Below are 20,620 nucleotides of genomic sequence, written 5' to 3'. Positions count from 1 at the left end.
AGGAGGAGGAGGAGCTGTGGATCCTCTTTGGTAAGCTTTCCAGATCTGGGTGCCTAATGGAACCTTCCTCTCTTCCCTCCTCCCTCTCCCCCGCCCTAAATTCTTGGACTGGGGGTGAGCCTTTCTGCAAACATAAGGCCTTCCAAGTCCAGGAAGGCTCTGGCAGCCTGCCCCGGTAAAGGAGCCTGGAGGCGTGGGTAGAGAGAGAAGAGGAAAATCAGACAGAGCCCAGGCTTGGTGGCAGCCTGGGCCCCCGCGCTGCGCTCTACAAACAGGCCAGGCTCTGTCTTGAAGTCTTCTGTAGGGACCCCAGAGGACTTGGGGACCACCCCGGGGCAACCCAGCGGCCCTTGCCCCCATCCCCTTTGGTCCCGGAGCATCTCTGGCCCAAGGTGACTTTGCTCGGGCTCAGGCCCGCAGGCCCTGGGCCTGTGTCCGCTTTTCAAGGTGAGGCTCCCGGTTGTCCCAAGGACGATTTCCAGGCGCCGCTGGCTGGCAACTGCTGGAGCCCTCCTAAAACCGGTGGAAAGTGATCTCCGGCAGCTGGTGCCAGCCACTAGCGCCTGGCGGCAGAGGGCAGCGCGGGTTCCCGCCGCCCTGCCTCCCGCAGAGGTTCCCCGACTCGCCGGTCCGCGCCCATTGTGCCCAGACTCTGCATTTGGGACAGCCGGAGGACTCCGGACCCGGCGGGGCGGGCGGAGGAGGCGCGAGGGCGCCCAAAGGCCCGGATCCGGCTCGGCCCGCCCTCCGCCGCCCTCCCGCGGGCCGAGCTCGGGGTCGCCGAGGACCACCTGGCGCCGGGCGGCCCCCGGGCGAGCGGAGAGGCCTGGCAGCCCGGGCGCGCCGGGGGCGGGGCTTCGGGGCGGGCCGGGGCGGGGCCTCCGGAGCCACGCCCTCGCCCTCGGCCGGGATGGGGGTGTGGTCGCGTCTTCCCCGCGCGGCAGCAGCTCCCGGGGACGCTCCGCCGCCCGCAGCCCAGACTCCCCGGCCGTCCGGTGCCCGGGAGGCCCCGCCATCCTCCGGGCAGCCCCGCGGCGGGGAGCATGCGGGACTACGAGGAGGTGACCGCCTTCCTGGGCGAGTGGGGGCCCTTCCAGCGCCTCGTCTTCTTCCTGCTCAGCGCCAGCATCATCCCCAATGGCTTCAACGGCATGTCCGTGGTCTTCCTGGCCGGGACCCCCGAGCACCGCTGCCGGGTGCCCGACTCGGCCAACCTGAGCCTGGCCTGGCGCAACCACAGCGCCCCGACGGTGCTGCTGGACGGCCGCGAGCTGCCCCACCGCTGCCGCCGCTACCGGCTGGCCGCGCTCGCCAACTTCTCGGCGCTGGGGCTGGAGCCGGGGCGCGACGTGGACCTGGACGGCCTGGAGCAGGAGAGCTGCCTGGACGGCTGGGACTTCAGCCGCGACGTCTACGAGACCACCATCGTGACCGAGGTGGGTGGCAGCCCCCGCGGGGACGGAGCGCCCCTCGGCCTCCGCAGCCCTCGTGGCGTTGGCCTCCTGCTCGGCCCTGCCTGGCACCCTGGCACCGGGCCAGGTCGTGCGCCTAGCAGCAGGTGTGCAATCCAAGCGCAATCTCACCCCTGAACCGTTCTGTCCGGTCTGGAGGGGGCGGAGAAGAGGGCTGTCACCAACTGTCTTTTCCCTTTTCTGAGTTTCACAACAGACGCTATTTCCTGAGATCCTGGGTGCTGTTCTAGGGAGGCCCCTGGCTGCCCCAGGTGAGGTCTCTGAGACACCGTCCTGCCTGCGATGAGCGGAGGGGCGCAGGGGACCCTGCTGAGGCCAGTGGCCAACGCAGAGGAGGGCCTTGAGCCGAAATGCTCCTGCCCCGAGGCCCCAATTTCTCCAAAAGGGAACAGAGAACTCCGGATTCTAGTTGGGGTCAAGGAACGGGAAGAGGCAGAAGCCTGGTCTCAAGGCTCTCGGGGAAGGACATGAGCCTCGTGCTGTCGGAGGGCAGGGTCTCCAGCGCGTGCCACAAAGTGGTTTGCTAGTACGTTCTCTAAGTTTCAGGAATCAGGATGTATGCACACTCCCCCTCCGGAGTTCCTGTTGAACATCAGTAGGGGACGCCCTACTCCAGAAGAGTGTCCCCCGTGGGCTAGTGTCCTGCTGTTGATGAGGCTGGTAGGACTCTGGCTTCTAGCTCTCTCCTCTGTGTTCCTCCCACGGAGGGGGATTGGTCTGTTATCCCCCTCCCTAGGCGCAGTGTGGCAATCATCAGAGCATGTGTCTGGCCTTGTGCTGGGCCCTAGGGTGTAGACAACTGGGACATGGGTACTACCTCAGAACTCAGATGCCCGGGGGCACACTGGCCTTGTCACAAAACAAACACACCAGGCGTGTTGGTGCACGCCTGGAATCCCAGTAGTTGGAGGCTGAGACGGGAGGGTCATATGTTTGAGACCAGCCTCAGCAACTTAGCAACACTCTCAGCAACCTAGTGAGACCCTGTCCCAAAACAAAACAAATTTAAAAAGGGGCTTAGGATATAGCTCAGAGATAGAATGTCTCTGGGTTTGATCTCCAGTAAACACATACACTCACACACACACAGAGGGCTAACACCAACCCTGGATATCAGGGTTCTGTAGCCTGAATTCAAATCATGGCTTGCTTGTTATGTCACCTGGGGTAAAAAATTACCCTCTGTGGAATCATAAAATGAGGGAGCACTCTAGGAAGATTCTGGGAATGGAATTCCCATGGTCAGGAGCTGGAGCCTAGGGGATGACGGGAGGCTGGCAAGGCCTACAGGGCTGGTTGGTGGTATTCTGGAGAGTTGGCTTTATTGGGAGGATAGTGAGTGAGGAAATTGCAAAGCCAGATTTGTGCATCATTATTATTATTATTATTATTATTATTGTGTGTGTGTGTGTGTGTGTGTGTATGTGTTTCTGGGGATCAAACCCACAGCCTTGGGCATGCTAGGCAAGCAGTCTACCACTGAGCTACACTCCCAGCCCCTTTTTCTTGTGACAGAATCTCTCTAAGTTACCCAGGCTGGCCTTGAACTTGCAACCTCCCTGTCTCTGCTTCCTGAGCAGCTAGCATCACAGATGTGCACTTTCTCCAGCAGCTGTCCCCTTCCTTGCCAGCTTTTGGGGTAGGGGGAGTAAAATCAAAGGTAGAAGAGCACTGGTGGCTAAGAGGGAGGGAGAGAAGCAAACATCAAGGTTGAGTAGGATGGGTGGCTCTCCCCAGAGGAACGGTGGCATAAAGAGTTCTGGGTGGCTATCAGCAAAAGTGAAAAACCGAAAATAACAAGTGCTGGTAAGAATGCGGAGAAATCGGAACCCTGTGCATTGCTGGTAGGGATGTGCATCAGTCAGCTTACCGTTGCTGTAACAAAACAAGCACCCGAGACAATCGACTTGTACAGAGACCGGGTTTAATTGAGCTCCTGGTTTTAGAGATTCCAGGTCATGATCAGTTGGTGCCATTGCTTTGGGGCCTGTGGTGAGGCAACACATCGTGGCAAGTGTTTAGTGACGTGAAACTGCTCAGCTCATGGTGGAGACACCATAGAGAGGAAGAGGAAGGGCCCAGGGTCCCATAGTCCTCTTCAAGGGCATGCCCGGCCCCAACCTAAACCCTTCTTCTGACCCACCATTAAAGTTTCTACCACCTCCCAGTGGCACCAAACAGGAGGCCAAGTCTATGACACATGAGCCTTTGGGGGTCATTTAAGATCCAAACTACAGCAGAATGTAACGGGGCACTGCTGCTATGGAAAATAATATGGCAGTCCCTCAAAAATTAAAAATACAATTACCATATGATCCAGTGGTTCCACTTCTGGGTATATACCCAAAAGAATTAAAAGCATGGTCTCAGAGAGATAGTTGTACACCCATGTTCATAGCAGCATTATTTAAAACAGCCCAACGTGGAAGCAGCAACCCTTGTATCTAACAACAGACAAATAGACACGATGTATATGTAGACAGGCACAATGTTTATATACATGGATACAATGTTTATATGGGTAGGTAGTGTGTATATGGATAGTATTATATACTCAGCTTTAACAGAAAGCAAATTCTGACACATACTACAGAATCCTGAGCCTCAAAGACATGATGCTTATGGAAAGAAGCCAGTCACAGAGAGAGAACCATGGCGCCAGGCATGGTGGCACATACCTATAATCCCAGTACTTGAGAGACAAGACAGGAGAAGCCCAGGTTCGCCAGCCGCAGCAACTTAACAAGACCCTGTTTAAAAAGAGGGGGGAACGCCGGGCGTGGTGGCGCACGCTTGTAATCCCCGCGCTTGGGAGGCGGAGACAGGAGGATCGCACAGGTTCGAAGCCAGCCGCGCGCGCTGGCTTAGGAGAGCCTGTTTCCAAAATGAAAATGTAAAAATAGGTCTGGGAGTGTAGCCCGGAGATAGAAGGGCTTCCAGGAACCCCAGTACCACCAAATAAATAAATAAATAAATAAATAAATAAATAAATATAAAAAGAGGGGGGAGCTGGGGGCGTAGCTTGGATTTAATCCCCAGTACAAACAAACAAACAAATATTGTATGATTTCACTTCTGCCAGTTATGAAGAGTAGTCCCTTGTAGAAACAGAACATAGACGATGGTCGCCAGGGGCTGGAGGAAGGTGGGGTTAGAAGTTGTCATTAGTTAGGTGTCTAGTTTCCACTTTACAAGATGAAGTATTCTAGGGATTGTTGCTCAGCCATGTGAACTCTACTGAGCTGTATATTTAAAAGTGGCTAAGATAGTAAGTTTTATGTTATATATATTTTGTCACAGTGTTTTTTTGTAATACTGGAGATTGAACCCAGTGGCATTCTGCCTCTGACCTACACCCCCAGCCCTATTTCACTAAGTTGCAGAAGGCCCTGATAAGTTGCTGAGGCTGGCCTCAAACCTGCTATCTTCCTGTCTCGGCCTCCCAGGCGCAGGATACAAGCGTGTACCACCACACCTGGCTCCTCGCACATTTTATGAGTTATTTTGATGGATGTCCTCAGTTTGGATTTGTGTAAATTTTTTCTCATGATCAGATGGTAGTATGCACTTTTGGATAAAAAAAAAAATACCATCGATGCGTCCTCAGTGTATCATACCAGTGGGTACATAATGTAGATGTGTCTTAATTCCTGGAGGTATTAACCTGGATCACTTGGTTAAGTGGATTCTGCTGACTTTCTCCATTGTAAGCTACTATTTCCTCCTTCATAGTTAATAAGTGTCTTGGGGAAGATACTTTGAGGTAATACACAATCCTGTGTCTCCTCAAACTTTTGCAAAGTGCTTACAGCACCCGTCACCAGACCTCGACTGAAATGACTAATACTCTAGCATTTTCCTGGTGGTGATGTGGAAATCCTCTGGAGAGGAGAGCTTCCCCTCCACACCCATTTATTTATTTGTGTAACCACTGATTACCATCAGTACAGGAGCACGCATGTTTCTTCTCTTTCCTCAGTTATAACCCAGTACTGTCCTTAGTTACTTTGTTCCTTCAGTTGTCCTACCTCAAACCAAATTGCTTTTTACTTTAAGGAAAAGGGGTGTGCACGTTCAGGGCAAGGTCCTTTCTGGGTCCCTGGATATGGGGCTGGAGGCGGTTGTATTTGCCCTGGTGGAGACACCCTGTGCCATCTAGTAGCTTAGTTACCCGTGGGGCGGGGACAGCTGGTCAGGAAGACGAGAAGCGCGGGGAAGGGTCTGGGATGGGACTAGAGCTTCGATTAGGGAAAGAAGGAATTCTGAGCATCCCAGTCCAACAACCAATGGGGCCTTTATCACAGACCTACGGTGGCGAGGCCTCCGTCTCCATGGCGGGGCCTTCCCTATAGCTCTTCAGTGTCACCGACACCAAGACCCTGTGTGTGAGCAGGCTTGGCACCTCCTGCCCGAGCCGAAGGAGCAGGGAGCGTGGCCAGTGTCCTGCCTGCCGGGGCTCCCGGCTCCTCAGCAGAGCAGCAGGGCGGGCAGCAGAGGTAAGCCGGCTCCCGGGCAGGATCTGGGCACGGGCTGGCTCTTGCCATAACCACTGCCTCTTTCGCGTGGAATAGCCTCAGGTAGCCTGGATGCCCCCGCCACCCCCGGTTTGAGGGCTGGAGACACTGAGGCAGTGGCCTGGGAGACGACACCTTCTCGGCAGGCCAGCGGTAGCCTGAGACAGGGCCGCTGCCACACCCTGCTGCATTTGGGCTTCAGCAGTGGCAGAAGGAGCCTGGGTGGAGCTGCTGGCGCTCGTGCCCTCAGGCATGGTAAAGCCACCAGCTAAGAGCTTGCCGGAGGCACGAGCCTCGTGCCACCTTTCCCAGGACCCAGGGTCAGGACAGCGGCGGGATACACTGATTCCCGAACCAGCCCCAAGGTGGGCCAGGGTGGTGGGGAGGCGGGCGGCCTCGGGGAACTATGTAGGGAATATGCCTGGCATGGGCCGGCTGCTGTGGGCGGATTTCCCATCACGCCTGCAAGTTGCACCAGGACACGGCAGCTGGTCTGGAGAGCGTGAACATTAACCAAATAGCCCAGCGGAGCCCGCACAGATTCTGCGGGGATGAGGCAGAACTGAGTCTGAAGGCCGTGCTTCAGACAGCAGCTTGTGCTGGGGCTCAGACAGGCGGCAGGGCTCCCGGCTCTGCCCATGTGCTTCCCTGTTTGTTTATCAGCGCCGGGTCCCAAACTGTCTGCCCGCTGCCGCCCAGCTGGGTCCCTCTGACATCAGCCCCGGGATCTCAGAATGTGCCTTGGCTGCACGGTCGGCTTCACCTGCGCTCCCTGCCAAGTCCCTGGGCAAATAGACTTTGCCCGTCCTCCTTGTGGACGGCAGAACCTGCAGACAGACTCCAAGGCACCAAGATGAGGCTTCGGTGGGGCCGCCAGGGGCTGCCCCTGGGACCCCTCCTTTGTGGCTGGCTCCCGTGGATTTTTTTTAAGGCAAAGGCAGGTATGCCTCCTTAACTGACCCCGCGGCGGCTTTAGCGTGGCTCAGGATCCCCTGTGGAGATGGGGCAGAGGGAAGGGAGGTTCTGGGGAAGGCTGTTTTTACTTCTGTGCTTTAGCAAGGACTATGGCTGGCCAACGCTGGGGGCGCTGCTGGCACCTCCCAGAGCCTCCCGCACCCTCGGGGCTTCACAAACCGCATTCCACTTGCTCCCGTCTTGGAGCAGGAGGGTCTTGCTAAACGGACAACGGCCACCAGTGCCCGATGCCAGGGGCGGATCCAGGTCCCTGCGCCCCTCCCCCACCCCACCCGTTCCCACTCCTGCCTGAAGGCCTGGCTGGCTTCGGCTTGGCCTCCAGTGACCGCAGACTCTGCACCGCACCCCCCCTGTCTATCAAGGCTTTTGTTTTATGTCTGATCTAAAAGATGAAAGATACTGAGAACAGTGTAAGGTTTAGCAGCCTCCTAGGTCAGTTATAATTTTTTTTATTATTTTTTTTTTAGTGGTACTGGGGATGGAAACCAGGGGCATTCTACCTCCGAGTTATATCCCCAGCCCTATTTTTATTCTTTATTTGGAAACAGGGTCTCACTGAGTTGCTGAGAGCCTCAGTAAGTAGCCAAGGCTGGCTTTGAACCTACACAATCCTCTTGTCTCTGCCTCCCAAGTACTGGGATGAAAAGTGTGTGCCCCCATGCCCGGCTAGGTCAGTTATTTGTAAAGAGGACTAAGAGTAGAATAATTCAGTCACCAAAAAGAGGACCCACAGGATGGGGGAAAACACTTGAAAACAGTATATTTGATAAATGATTTGTATCCAAAAGATATAAAGGAATGCTTACAATTCAGCAATGAAAAAAATAACCCAATATGAAGCCTGACGTGGTGGTGCATGCGTGAAATCCCAGGACTTAGGAGGCTAAGACAGGAATTGCAGGGTGGAGGCCAGCCTCAGCAACTTAGTGAGCCTGCCTTCCTTCCCTCCCTCCCTCCCTCCTTCCTTTCTCTCTCTCTCTCTCTCTCTCTCTCTCTCTCTCTCTCTCTCTCTCTCTCTTGCCGTACTGGAGATTGATCCTAGGGGCATTCTACCTCTGAGCTACACCCCCAGCCTGATTTTTCATTCTTTATTTTGAAACAGGGTCTCACTAAGTTGCGGAGGGCCTCACTAAGTAGCTGAGGCTGGCTGCAAACCTGCGATCCTCCTGTCTCAGCCTCCCGAATGCTGGGATTACAAGCCTGTGCCACCACACCCAGCTCCTATTTTCAAATAAAGAATAAAATAAGGCTGGGGATGTAGCCCAGGGACAGAATTCCCTGGGTTCAATCCTTAGTCACACACACACACACACACACACACACACACACACACACACACACCTTAATATGAAAATGAGTAGAATATGCTGGAACAGTGGCACACATCTGGAGTCCCAGCCACTCAAGAGGCTGAGGCAAAAGGATTCTAAGTTGGAGGCCCGGCTGGGCTCAGAAGACAGAGAAGCACAGAAGCTTTGGCCTATTTGGGAGATTACAAGTTCTCCAGGGAGGAGTTACAAATCAAAAGCACACGCAGAAATTCTCCGACTTCCCAAGTGGCAGTGGGAGGGCATCCTCAGACTTGCTTCCCAGTGAGACAAATACGAACTGCTTGTTTTACACACACACACACACACACACACACACACACACACACACACACACACAGTTTCTGGAAATTGTCCTAAGGCATACAGGAAATGAAGAAACATTTATTCAAGGAATAATAAACAATAGTTACTAATACTAAGCCGAGCGTGTTGGCACGTGCCTGTAATCCCAGTATTTGGAGACTGAAACAGGAGGACAGCAGATTTGAGGATAGCCTCAGCAACCTAGAGAGACCCTGTTTCCAAATAAGAACAAAAATAGCCTGGGAGTGTAGCTCAGAGGTAGACCGCCTCTGCGGTCAATCCTAAAAAAATCTACTTTTTTTTTTTTTTTTACTATTTTGATAAGAACAGTGAGGACTCAGTGGCCCCAGAGTCACCCCGCCACTGTTCCCACACCACTCGGTGCAGAAGACGGGAGTGATTCTCTTGGTGGTCCTGCCCACCCTCTAACCCGCCTCCCCTGGGCTCTGAGTGGCAGAGGCGTGAAGCCGGCGGGAGTAGCCAGGACACGAGGGATCCCGTAACGCACAGCTCCGCTCATGATGGAGGCCTGCCCAGGTGCCACGGGTCAGGGACACGGGCCCCTGACCGAACCCTGCCACCCTTCTCCAGGGGAAGGCGCAGTTCAAAAGAACAGGAAGGCGCTCGGGAGCTGCCCGCAGGGGTCTACTTTACAAGGAACAGAAGGTGTAGACAGTCAAGCCTGCAGTGGCTCTTGAAAAAAGCGGAGATTTTGTGGCAAGCACCTTAGAGGAGACCAGGCGTTCCAGCAGGTCAGCGAGCTAACCCACAGCGCCCCGAGTTTATCAGACGGAGCCAGGGAGGGACGGAGAGCAGCCCGTGGGACGTCGGAGCCCGTGGGACGTCGGACGCTACGGTCCCGATCAAGGCGGATTCGGTGCCGTTAGCAACGCATGAGGGAATCACACGAAGGCATTGGACTGCAGACTCCAAAATTGTGATGTGATTTCATACCACGGTAATGTTTTAAACCTTAGGTTGTATCTGCATTTTGTCTGTGTTTAAACACCTTGGTGCCCGTGCAGGCTGAATTGAGGAAATATATTCTCATTACAAATTTGTGGGGCGGGTTCTGGGGATGGAACTCTCTCTCTGAGCTATACCCTCAGCCCTTTTTAAAAATTCTTTATTTTGAAACAGAGTTTCACTAAGTTGCTGAGGCTGGCTGCGAACCTGCAATCCTCCTGTCTCAGCCTCCCAAGTACTGGGATTACAAGCGTGCGCCACCATGCCCAGCTTCTCATTACAGATTTTAACTGAATATTTATGCCATTGGCTTAAATTTTTAAGATACTTGCTACAGTATAAAATCTGTGATTATTAGATCCAGAAAAGAAATTATAGGTTTTATAGTATATGCATGTTTAAATTGTATTGAAAAGGGAATAAAACCATATCCATCATATATGTTATTATTAGAAATTCTAAAATAAAGACGTATTTTTAATAAAGTAAAAAGAAAAAACTCAACGACTTTCTACATAGGGGCTTGAATTTAGTTGAATTGGACCGAGAGACAGTTTATGCCTCTGGGCATTGTCAAAAGCAATAAAGAAATTACCCAGCAATTAATGGAGCCTAAAAGTTGGGTGTGATACTTGCAGAGGCAGACAGCTTAATGAAAGATCATGAAATAAGAATGGCAGTTGGTGTCAGCGTCCAGTTTCTACAATCTATTACGTAAAGTGCTCCGTTTTTAACAAAAATTGTAATGCAAAAATAATGGAAGTTTGACCTACATACATAAGGAAGTTTTTTTTAAAAACCACATAACAGAAACAGCCTGAGAGGACCTATATTTCAGATTTAACAAAGATTTAAAAGCAGGCATTATAAATACGTTAAAAAAAAACCAAAGGAGCTTATGCTTTTAAAAATAAAATAAGAACTGGGTGTGGTGGCACACACTTGTAATCCCAGCATTTGAGAGGCTGAGACAGGAGGATCATGGTTCATGGACAGCCTCAGCTGCTATTGAAGCCCTTTGCAACTCAGTGAGACCCTGTTTCAAAATGAAGAATAAAAAATAGGGCTGGAGTTGTAGCTCGGAGGTAGAATGCCCCTGGGTTCTATCCCCAGTAGCACACACACACACACACACACACACACACACACACACGAGTAAAATAAAAGCCAGGCATTGGTAGTACATGCTTATAGTCTCAGTACTAGGGAAGCTGAGACAGGAGGATGACAGGTTTAAGCCAAGTCTCAACAATGTAGCAAGTCCCTTAGCAATTTAGCAAGACCCTGTTTCAAAATAAATAGGGCAGGGAATATGGCTCGTAAGTACAATGTCCCCGAGTTCGGTTCCCAGTACTAAAAAAATAAAATAAGGTATGAAGAAACCAGCCCATCAACTACAGACTACCAATAAAATATAGCAATACATCTACATCTACATAAGAGAGAGCCAAATAGAAATTCTGGTGTAAAAATGTACAATAATTGAACTAAAATACTCACCAGAGCCTCTTAACAGAAGATCTGAACAAGCAGAAGAAAGAATCAGCAAACTTGCAAAGAGAAGATTGGAAATTATACAATCCCAAGAACAGGACAGAAAAAAGAAAAAGAACAGGCCCGACCCTCCAGGAAAATGTGGATCCCCATCAAATACAACAGTGTATGAATACTGGGAATTGTAGAAGAGAACAGAAGAATGGAGGGAGAAAAGGACCCTCAGAGTGGCCAAAAACTTCCCAAATTTGATGAAAACTGTTAATCTACACATCTCAGAAAGTCAACAAGCTCCAAGTAGAATAACCACAAAGAAATCCACGCCCTGATACGCCATGGCAAAACTGACCAGTGGAAAATACTGAAAGAAGCAAAAGTATGACTTGTTACATATAGAGGAAGTCCAGTAAGATTATCTTGTGACTTCTTGTAAGAAATAATAGAGACCAAGGACAATGGGTGACATTTTAATTGCTGAAAGAAAAAAAAAACTGTCAATGAAGCTTCATATATTCAGCAAAACACTCTTTCAGAAAAGAGACAAAGACGTCCCGAAATACCCAGAAACAGAATTTGTTTCTGGCGGTGCTGGGTTACATAAAGTACTCAGGAATTTCTTCAGGAATAAATTTAACCAATAATTCAGGTATTTGTACTCTGAAAATTGTGAAATACCACTGAAAGAAATTAAAGAACAAAATAACTAGAAAGATACTCTGTGTTTTGTTCATGGAGTAAAAAAACTCATTGTTAGGCAATACTCTCCAAGCAGATGTACAGATTCAGTACAAACGTGTTCCACTTCATTAGTCACTGGGCAGTGGACAATGAGAAGTGGACACGGTAGCACATGCCTATAATCCCGGCTACTCTAGAGGCCGAGACAGGAGCATTACAGGTTTGAGGCCAGCCTTGGCAATTTAGGGAGACCCTGTCCCAAAATAAAACATCAAAAGGGATGAGAGATAGCTCAGTGGAAGAGCACCCCTGGGTTCAATCTCCACTACCAGAGAGAAAAGCAGAAACACAGTGAGATAGCTCTTAAACTCACTGGGTTGGTCAAAATGTAAACAGAGGCATATGAAGTGCTCATAGGGACAGGGAGAAATGGAAGCCGTCATTCACGGCTATAGAGGTCGCAAAGCGGTGTCGCCACTTTGGAAAGCAGATTGGGCATTCCTCAGAAGGCTAAGCATAGTTGCCCCACATGACCAACAGTTCCACTGGTACGTATATGCCCAAGAGAACTGGAAATACACGCCCGCACAAAATCTGCACGAATGTTCATGGCGGCTTTATCCATAGTGGCCTCAAATTAGAAACAACCCAAGTACCTATTGAGGTCAACAGGATGCAGTGTATGTACAGCTGTATATGTATGTATGTGTGTCAATGCTATAAAATAGTATTTAATCAGAAAAGGAATGAAATATGAACTCGTGCTTCTACAGCACGGATGACCTTGCAAACCTCGTGCTCAGCAAAAGAAGCCAGTACTTACGGAGTACGTAGGACATGCTTCTGTGTCCATGAAATGGACAGAACAGGCCGATCCGTGTAGTCAGAACGTCGGTTAGTGGCTGCCAGGGGCTGGGAGAAGAGAGTAGGGTGTGCCTGCTGATGGGCGTGGGGTTTCTTCAAGGATGATGAAGCGTTCTAAAATTAGTGCTGACGCTTGCCCAACTCCGTGACTACATTTAAAACTACCGAACTGCACACGGGACAAGAGCGAGTGCCAGAGTATGTAAGTTATATCTCAATGAAGCTGTCCTACACAAAAGAATTACATACTCAGAGATTTTTTATTATTCTTGTTTGTTTTATTTTGCAGATGGCCAAGACATTTCCAGCCTTAAATCACAGCCAAGTTATAAAGAAGGAACTGGGGTGGATGTAAATTCTATCATTAACTGTTGCTTCTTACTTTCCCCTGGAAGGAAGGGGACACTAGAAACCCATTTTGTTAAATTCTTAAATGGACCATTGCTAATGTTTCACTCACAGCATCTTTGGGATTAAAGGCCACTTATGAAAGGATTGTAAACCTTATGGTAAGAGCTTTTCCAGTTTTTAGTAATTGAATAGAAGGACTTTATTTCTCACCTAGGCAGGTTTACCGCGTTGCGTATACAGCATGCCATTTTAAGTTGTGATTTCGCTTGGGACAAAGGCGTGGGTTGGTAGAGAGGGAACCACCATTCAGCGAGGTCTGTAACGTCAGGTCTTAGTGTTTTGTCCGATGCACACGACAAACCCAGGAAGGGGGATTGTCGTCGCTTCTCGCCCACGGAGAAGCAGCTGAGAGAGGTGGATGGGTGGCCTGGTCCACAGACAGAGGTGGGAGAGGTGGCAGAACCCCAGAAAGCCTCAGCTCCGTGCTGCACACCCGCTGCCTCCCAGCGCGCTCGCGCTCTGCAGGGGACCGGGCCACTTATCTTTATGGTCCTTTATGGCTTCGGTAGAGGCTAGTACCTCCAGACTTTCAGTACTTGAAGAGTCCAAGGTTGAGGGCACTTTTCAAAGTACAGGGTGCAGCATGCTCCAGCCCTACAGCCACGCATGTTCCGCTCTGCGTTACTCTAGAGCCACGCGTGTTCCGCTCTGCATTACTCTAGAGCCACGCGTGTTCCGCTCTGCGGTTGTTCTTCCTCCTTTGGCCTCTGCTCATCAATAATTTGTTAAGTATCTACCATGCGCCTAGCTCTGTGTGGGAGGAAGTCATCTAAAATATGACCGCACAGGTTTTAGGCTTTCTCAGGTTTTAGGACCCTGTTCTTCTGCTGAAGAAGGGGCTGGGGTGCCTGCTTTCCTCTCTGTCCTGAGAGCCAGAGAGAAGTGGCCCAGAACAGAGCCCGCCCCTCCGGGACTGCCGGGCTCAGCCGCGCACACGCGCACACCTGGTTGTCCCATAAGGTGTGCTCGACCTTGAGCTTCATGAAGCGGCAACCTTGTCTGGTGCCGAGCACAGATCCCAGCTCGGAGCAGGTGCTCACTGCCAGCTGAACGGATGAGTAAGCAAGTTCCTTTTTTAAATTTTAACTTTTTGGTACTGGGGATTGCACCCAGGGGCATTCTACCTCCAACCAACACCCCAGCCCGAGGGGCTCGAGTTGCTAAGGCTGGTCTCAAACCTGCCGTCCTCCTGTCTCAGCCTCCCAGCTACTGGGATGACAAGCGTGCGCACCAGTCCCCAGGGGAACTTGGACTGGCCTGTTCACCTGTCGTATGAGGCTGAAAAGAGTGCCCGTTCTGTGTGGAGACTTTGAGATGCCACAAGAAAACATTAGACAGGAAGGTTTCACCACGCCACCGCTGTTCTTCCTGGTACTGTTACCGCTGGAGGCACAGAGGCGTCCTTCTGTGCCAAGAGCGACTTTTCACCCCTCACCCTATGAGTTGGATTTTTGCCTCTTAAAGCATAACCGAAGGGCACAGGGCCCAGTTCCATGGAGCCCCTCTGCTCTGTTAGGACGACCTTGCTCTGAGACTCTTGGGATGGGTACATCTAGGAGCCCTGGGCGTGTGTCCAGCGCCTCCCGCTGCATATAGCTGTGCCGGTCCTACTCTGTCTCCAGAGGTGAGGGTAAGCTATGTTTTGAAAATGTTAGTGTGGGGCCTAAAAGAACATCCCTAAGTTGGGCATGGTGGGTCATGCTGTAATCCCAGTACTCGGGAGGCTGAGCCAGAAGGCAGATTTGCAGCCGGCCTCAGCAACTTAGCAAGGCTCTCAGAAACTTAGATCCTACTTCAAAATAAAAATAATAAAATAGGACTGGGGGTATAGCTCAGAGGTAAAGCACTCCTGGGTTCAATCCCCGGTGGGGTGTGAGTGATACCCCAGAACAGTGCCGGCCAGCTCCTCACGAGAACATCCGCCATTAGCTTCCAAGTCCCTAACCTGATGTACATTTGTGTGTGCCTATGTTTTCCCATGTGCAGAGACCCACAGAGACAGTTCTGTCCCTTCAGGGAAAAGATGATTTCCCCCTAGATCTACAATGTCACAGTTAACCACAGGGTCCTCTGGGTCCTGGCTAGTGGGGCCACAAGACATACCATCAAATCCCAAGAGGCTGGGGCAGATGGGGCCTGGCCTCCCAACTATATTCCTTTGGAGGAAAGCACATCTCTTGGGGCTGGCAGCTGACTTGTGGGGCTCCAATCACCTGGATCCCAGCTGGAACTTTATCTGCCAGTCCTATGTTCATTCACTGGGTTCCTCGCAGCTTTCCAAAAAGATGTCTTGAGCACAGTCCCTCCGTAAGGGCGAGCCCAGCCCTAGAGCCAACCATGGGCAGCCATGAGGTCTACCTACCTTTGCCAGGGTTCCCTACAGCAGGTGGCGCCCTGCGTGGGCCTGAGGCAGCTGGCCACTTCATGCAGATAGCTTCCGCCCGTGCTGTCTGAGGCTGGAGGGACTCTTTGGACCTCTTCAGGATGGCAGCGAGACTTTGAGTCACAGCTGCACAGCCTCCAGGGAGGAGAGTTAGGGCAGCTGGCCCTCACCTCCCTTGCCTCAGGTCAGACTTCAGCCTCTCCTCCATTCTCCACAGAGACCAGGCGTGACCCGCTGCCAGGCCGGCATCAGGGGCATGCTCCTGAGCCGACACACGGCCCCACACTGGCCTTCCACTCTCTGCTGTTGATGTCCTGAAATTCTTAATTTTCTACCAAGGGGTCCTGCAATTTCAATTTGCCCACGACCTTTGCTCGCAGAGCCTGGTTCCACACTCAGTAGCCTTCCTCTTTCTTCCTGTCTCTAAACCCCCAAGTCAAAGTCCCGGCAGAACAGTATCTGCAAACCCACAGGCAGAGGGCCTGGTATCTGGAGGTGCTTTTCTGCTCAGTTGCTGACGGAAGGCTGCTGGCTGATAGCAGACACGTTGACACCCCCGCCAAGCCCGAGGTTTCTTGGTGCTGTCCAAGGGGGTGCCATGGAGGACTCCCCCTCTCCTTCTGGAGCGGTTGTCTCACGGGGTCACAGTCCGGATCAGAGTTAGTAGCTCTTTTGTCCCGACTTTGGAGTCCATGTCGAAGGCAGGACATGGTGTAGATTGGGCTTTGAGGCCCTAGGTGGCATCTCGCAAGCCCCTTTCTTTCTTTTCTTCCTTCCTTCCTTCCTTCCTTCCTTCCTTCCTTTCTTTCTTTCTTTCTCTCTCTTTCTTCCTTTCTTCCCTCCCTCCCCTTTTCTTTCTTTCTTTCTTTCTTTCTTTCTTTCTTTCTTTCTTTCTTTCTTTCTTTCTGGGGAATGGAACCCAGGGGCATTCTACCTCCGAGCTACACCCACAACCCTATTTTTTATTCTTTATTTTAAAACAGGCTCTCACTGGGTTGCAAAGGGCCTCACTAAGTAGCTGAAGCTGGCCTCAAACCACAATCCTCCTGTCTCAGCCTCACAAGCCTGTTCACTCTCTATGACCCCCCCACAGACCCCAGTCTCAAAGCCTTGGTTTCCATTCCACACCAGGAAGCGCTGGGGCCTCGTTCCTCACCTCCCTGCAGGCCGGGGGCAGATCCCAAGCTCTTTCCAAAGCTTTGGTTTGTTAATTGCAGGTAGGCGAAGGTAGATGGTATACACTTCTGAATTAATGAGTGCACATGAATTAATGACTCGCACAGGCGGTACGAGAGGGCCTGTTGCCTTTTCCTCTGAAGCCCATTCAGGAGCCTCAGGAGTCTTGATCTGTTTTTGTTGTTGTTGCTGTAACTGAATACCACAGACCAGATACTTTATAAAGAATGCAGGTTTATTCAGCTCAGGGTTCTGAAGGCTGGGCAGTTCAGGGTCGGGCAGCTGCATCTCTTGTGGTCCTTCCTGCTGTGGGAAACTCTGCAGACGCCCAAGGCAGCGCAGGGCATCGCAGGGTCAGACAGCAGGCTCGCTGCCTGGATTTCTCTTCCTCTTCCATAAAGCCACAGTCCCAGTGGACTAGAGCCCCACCCTTGTGGTCTCTTTACCTTGGTTACCTCCCCCAAAGCCCACCTCCAGATAACCACAGCCAGATGAAGTATGGATCATCTTAATATCTTGAATTCCAACCTGAGTTTTAGTGGGGACATTCGAACCCCAGCACCCGGGAAGCGACCCTACTTTGAGCACAATCTCAGATTAACCCTCAGATTGTGCGGAGGTTTGGCGGGTTCCTGGCCCCTGCTGCGTGTCCAGTGCGGGGCAGCCTCTGACTCTTGCTGTTGTCTCTAGGATGCGGGCGTCTCTGGTAACAGGATCCTTCAGGTCACAGAGCCACCCCTTTGCAGGGGGAAACCTACAGGAGAGGCTCTCAGGTCTCAATACTCAGAAAACACAGGTCTGTGGAGGTCCTGTGAGCCTCCGGGGGCTGAGCTGCAGGCGTGGTCTCTGCCAGCTTTGGAGCGGTCTGGCCCCAGGCAGACCCCGGCGGGTCAGTCTCCACCTGCCGTGGGTTTTGCAGCCTTTCTCCTTTTATTTCCTGACTCCCTCAGCTCTGGTTCTACACTTTTTGTTTGCACGCATCTTTAGAAACACCTCTTGCAGCCGAGTGTGGTGGCACACGCTTGTAATCCAGCATTTAGGAGACTGAGGCAGGAGGATTGTGGTTCGCGGACAGCCTCAACTACCTAGTGAGGACCCTTGCAACTCAGTGAGACCCTGTTTCAAAAAACTAAAGAATAAAAAATAGGTTGGGGGTGTAGCTTGGAGGTAGAATGCCCCTGGGTCCCATCCCCAGTACTGTAAAGAAAAAGAAAAAGAAAAGAAAAGAGAAAAGAAAAGCAAAGAAACACCTCTCTCTGCTGCAGACGGAAGTAAAGTCTAAGTCCTTGAACCTGTGTTTGAATGGACCACGCTTTCAGGGAAGCTGTGAGGATCAGAACTGAATTGCTCTGCAGATTCCACAGATAACCAGTGAAGGGGGCCGAGGGCGGCAAGGGGCCTTTCCTCCAGCTTTTTTCTCTCCTTGCGTAGCCAGCCTCGCTTCTAAGCCCCAGGCCCAGAATGTACCTACATACATATGTGAGAGGTCATTAAACGTGCCTTGAAATCTTTGTGACTTCCCTTGAGAGTTCACTGGATCGACTTTGGTTGAAAGTTCGGGATGTAGCTCAGTGGTAGAGCATGTGCTGAGCATGCACAAACACACACACACACGCGCGCGCGCGCGCGGAAATGAGCTTATGAACCGAAACTGTAGCTGAAACTCACTTCATGGATCCACCAGCAGGGACTTGTTAGAGCCATAGCAGCCCACAGGCCCTGGGGACCGGAGGAACCAGGCTGCTGGGAAGGGGGGTGCAGGGTGGAGGAGGATGGGAAGGGGAGGCAGGGAGCCCTGGAGAGGGCTGGGTGGACCCTGGATCAAGGCCCCAGACCCCAAGCTTGGCCTAGGTATGAATGGACCAGGGACTACAGAGCTTTCCGGAAGAATCTGCTCAGAAAATGAAGTCACAGAGCCCCCGGGGCCCTTGCCCTTTGCAGCAAGGGAGAAGACTGTTCACCCTTGGACAAAGCCGCCCGCCCCTTGGGCTTCCCAAGTGCCTTCCCTCCATGCCGGGCTGGGCGTCAGGGCTTCGCTTCACAGGGCCGCCCAGCCGAAGGGTCAGCGCCCACTGCCGCTGCTGTCCCTTGCTTCCTACGACGTAATGTAAGCAGAGTGGGCTGTCGCCTGCCCTTCAGAGGAAGCAGAGTGACTTGCCCAGTGAATGGTCATCAGGAGCGGCCTGTGCCATAGGGTGCAAGGGAGGAGGGCAGGCCTGGGCACTGGCCAGTTTTCCCTGGGCACCGGCTGGGGCTGGGGCTGGGGCTGGGGCTGGGGCCGGGGTCAGGGCCGGGGCCGGGGCCCTGCAGAGCTGGGCTCACACTGCATGTTGTCTTGTTGGCAGTGGAATCTGGTGTGTGAGGACGACTGGAAGACGCCCCTCACCACTTCCCTGTTCTTCGTAGGCGTGTTGGTGGGCTCCTTCGTGTCTGGGCAGCTGTCAGACAGGTGAGGACGCTGGAGGGAGGGTGGGTGGGGTGGGGCCGGGTGGGGTGGCACCCCTGTCAACTGATTGCCTATGGAATGAATACAGGATATTTCTTCCTCTTCCTCCGTGTGTGTGTGTGTGTGTGTGTGTGTGTGTGTGTGTGTGTGAGAGAGAGAGAGAGAGAGAGAGAGAGAGAGAGAGAGAGAGAGAAATCCAGAGGCATTTTAGCTCTAAGCTACACCTCCAGCCCTCTTTATTCTTTTTTAATTTTCAAATAGGGTCTTGCTAGGTTGCTGAGAGTCTAAGTTGCTGACCTGGAATCTGCCATCCTCCTGACTCAGCCTCCCTAGTACTGGGATTATAGACGTGCCCCACTAGGCCCAGCTGAATCCAGAATATTTCTACACAGAGAAGGGGAGGGCCCAAGCCACTGAGTCAGTAACAGGAGGAGCCATGGTCTCCTGTTCACTCGGCCCTCGGTACCCCCTGCCTGGCCTCACTTCTCTTCTCCCAGCCTGTGGTCCCCTAGCTGGGGGGGGGGGAACGAACCACTGACCCCACTGGAAATTGGGGTTTTCATACCATAAGCCCATGGTGGAACCCAATGCTGCCGTCACCACTGACCCCCAACTCTCCTCCACCACTTTTGGTGGTGGTTTCGGGGCCAGGGAGTGGACAGCATGTGACCATTCCATAAATAGCCAGGGACCAGGTCAGGCAGGCAGCAAAGCCAAGCGGTAGGGGTTCGGAGTTTGCTCCCTGGGCCGGGCGGTCGGGCCGCAGAGCTGACCCAGGCTGGCTCCCGGCCTCCTGGAGCTCTGAGCCCACAGGCTGTAGGCGGCACTAAAGCTCCTGCCCCTGTGCGTGCTGTGTCTGAGCAGAGCAGGAGGAGTGAAGAGCCCTTCTGGGAAGGCATCCCAGAGGAGAACCTGTCCCTCCCTCAGCTTCAAACCCAGAGGCCCCTCCGGCCTTGGCCCGCCACCTGAGCTTTGGAACATGGGGTGTTCTGCTCCGACCTGCCCTCATCCTACCACAGGTCACTGCCAGGATGAGAAATCAACACTAAAGCTGACTAGTGTCGCCAACAGACATGGCAGCTGAGCTGTCTTCCCACAGAGGAGTGCTTTGCAATTTAGGCCACACGTTAGACTCATGGGGCAAGTTCTTAGAATCCCAGTGCCCACAGGTATCACGGACAAATACAGCTCTTGAGACGTGGGCCAAGGAGCACCGCCATTAGTACTGGTGCTCCTTGGCTTACAGTGAGGTTACCCATCAGAAGGTGAAACTATCTTAGGTCAAAAATGGATTGGGAGGCGGAGACCGGAGGATCGCGGCTCATGGACAGCCTCAGTTACTTAGCGAGGCCCTTCGCAACTCAAGTGAGACCCTGTTTCAAAAATTTTAAAAAGACTAAACCCTAGGGCTGGGGGTGTGGCTCAGAGAGAGAATGCCTCTGGTTTCCATCCCCAGTACTGAAAAAAAAAAGTTTTCCAAGAGCTGGGCGTGGTGGCGCACATTTGTAATCCTAGCATTTGGGAGGCTGATACAGGAGGATCGTAGTTCGCAGACAGCCTTAGCTACTTAGTGAGGCCCTCTGCAACTCACTGAGATCTTGTTTCAA

General features: G+C 52.3%; 1 protein-coding gene across 2 annotated transcripts in view; it reads left to right on the top strand.

Annotated features, from left to right (window-relative positions):
* Positions 1-1,043: 1,043 nt before the first annotated feature.
* Positions 1,044-20,620, top strand: part of LOC308265301 (solute carrier family 22 member 4) — a gene marked incomplete at both ends in the record, with an annotated part of 46,301 nt that continues 26,724 nt past the window's right edge. For both annotated transcript variants that reach the window (XM_080698917.1, XM_080698916.1), the window contains 2 exons: positions 1,044-1,436; positions 18,913-19,016. In XM_080698917.1, the coding sequence (XP_080555043.1) occupies positions 1,044-1,436; positions 18,913-19,016 (497 nt within the window). The remainder of the gene's footprint in view (positions 1,437-18,912; positions 19,017-20,620) is intronic.

This window comes from Muscardinus avellanarius, assembly GCF_963383645.1.
Source record: "Muscardinus avellanarius genome assembly, chromosome: 7".
NCBI lineage: Eukaryota > Metazoa > Chordata > Mammalia > Rodentia > Gliridae > Muscardinus > Muscardinus avellanarius.
This window is presented reverse-complemented; position numbering and strand designations above follow the sequence as displayed.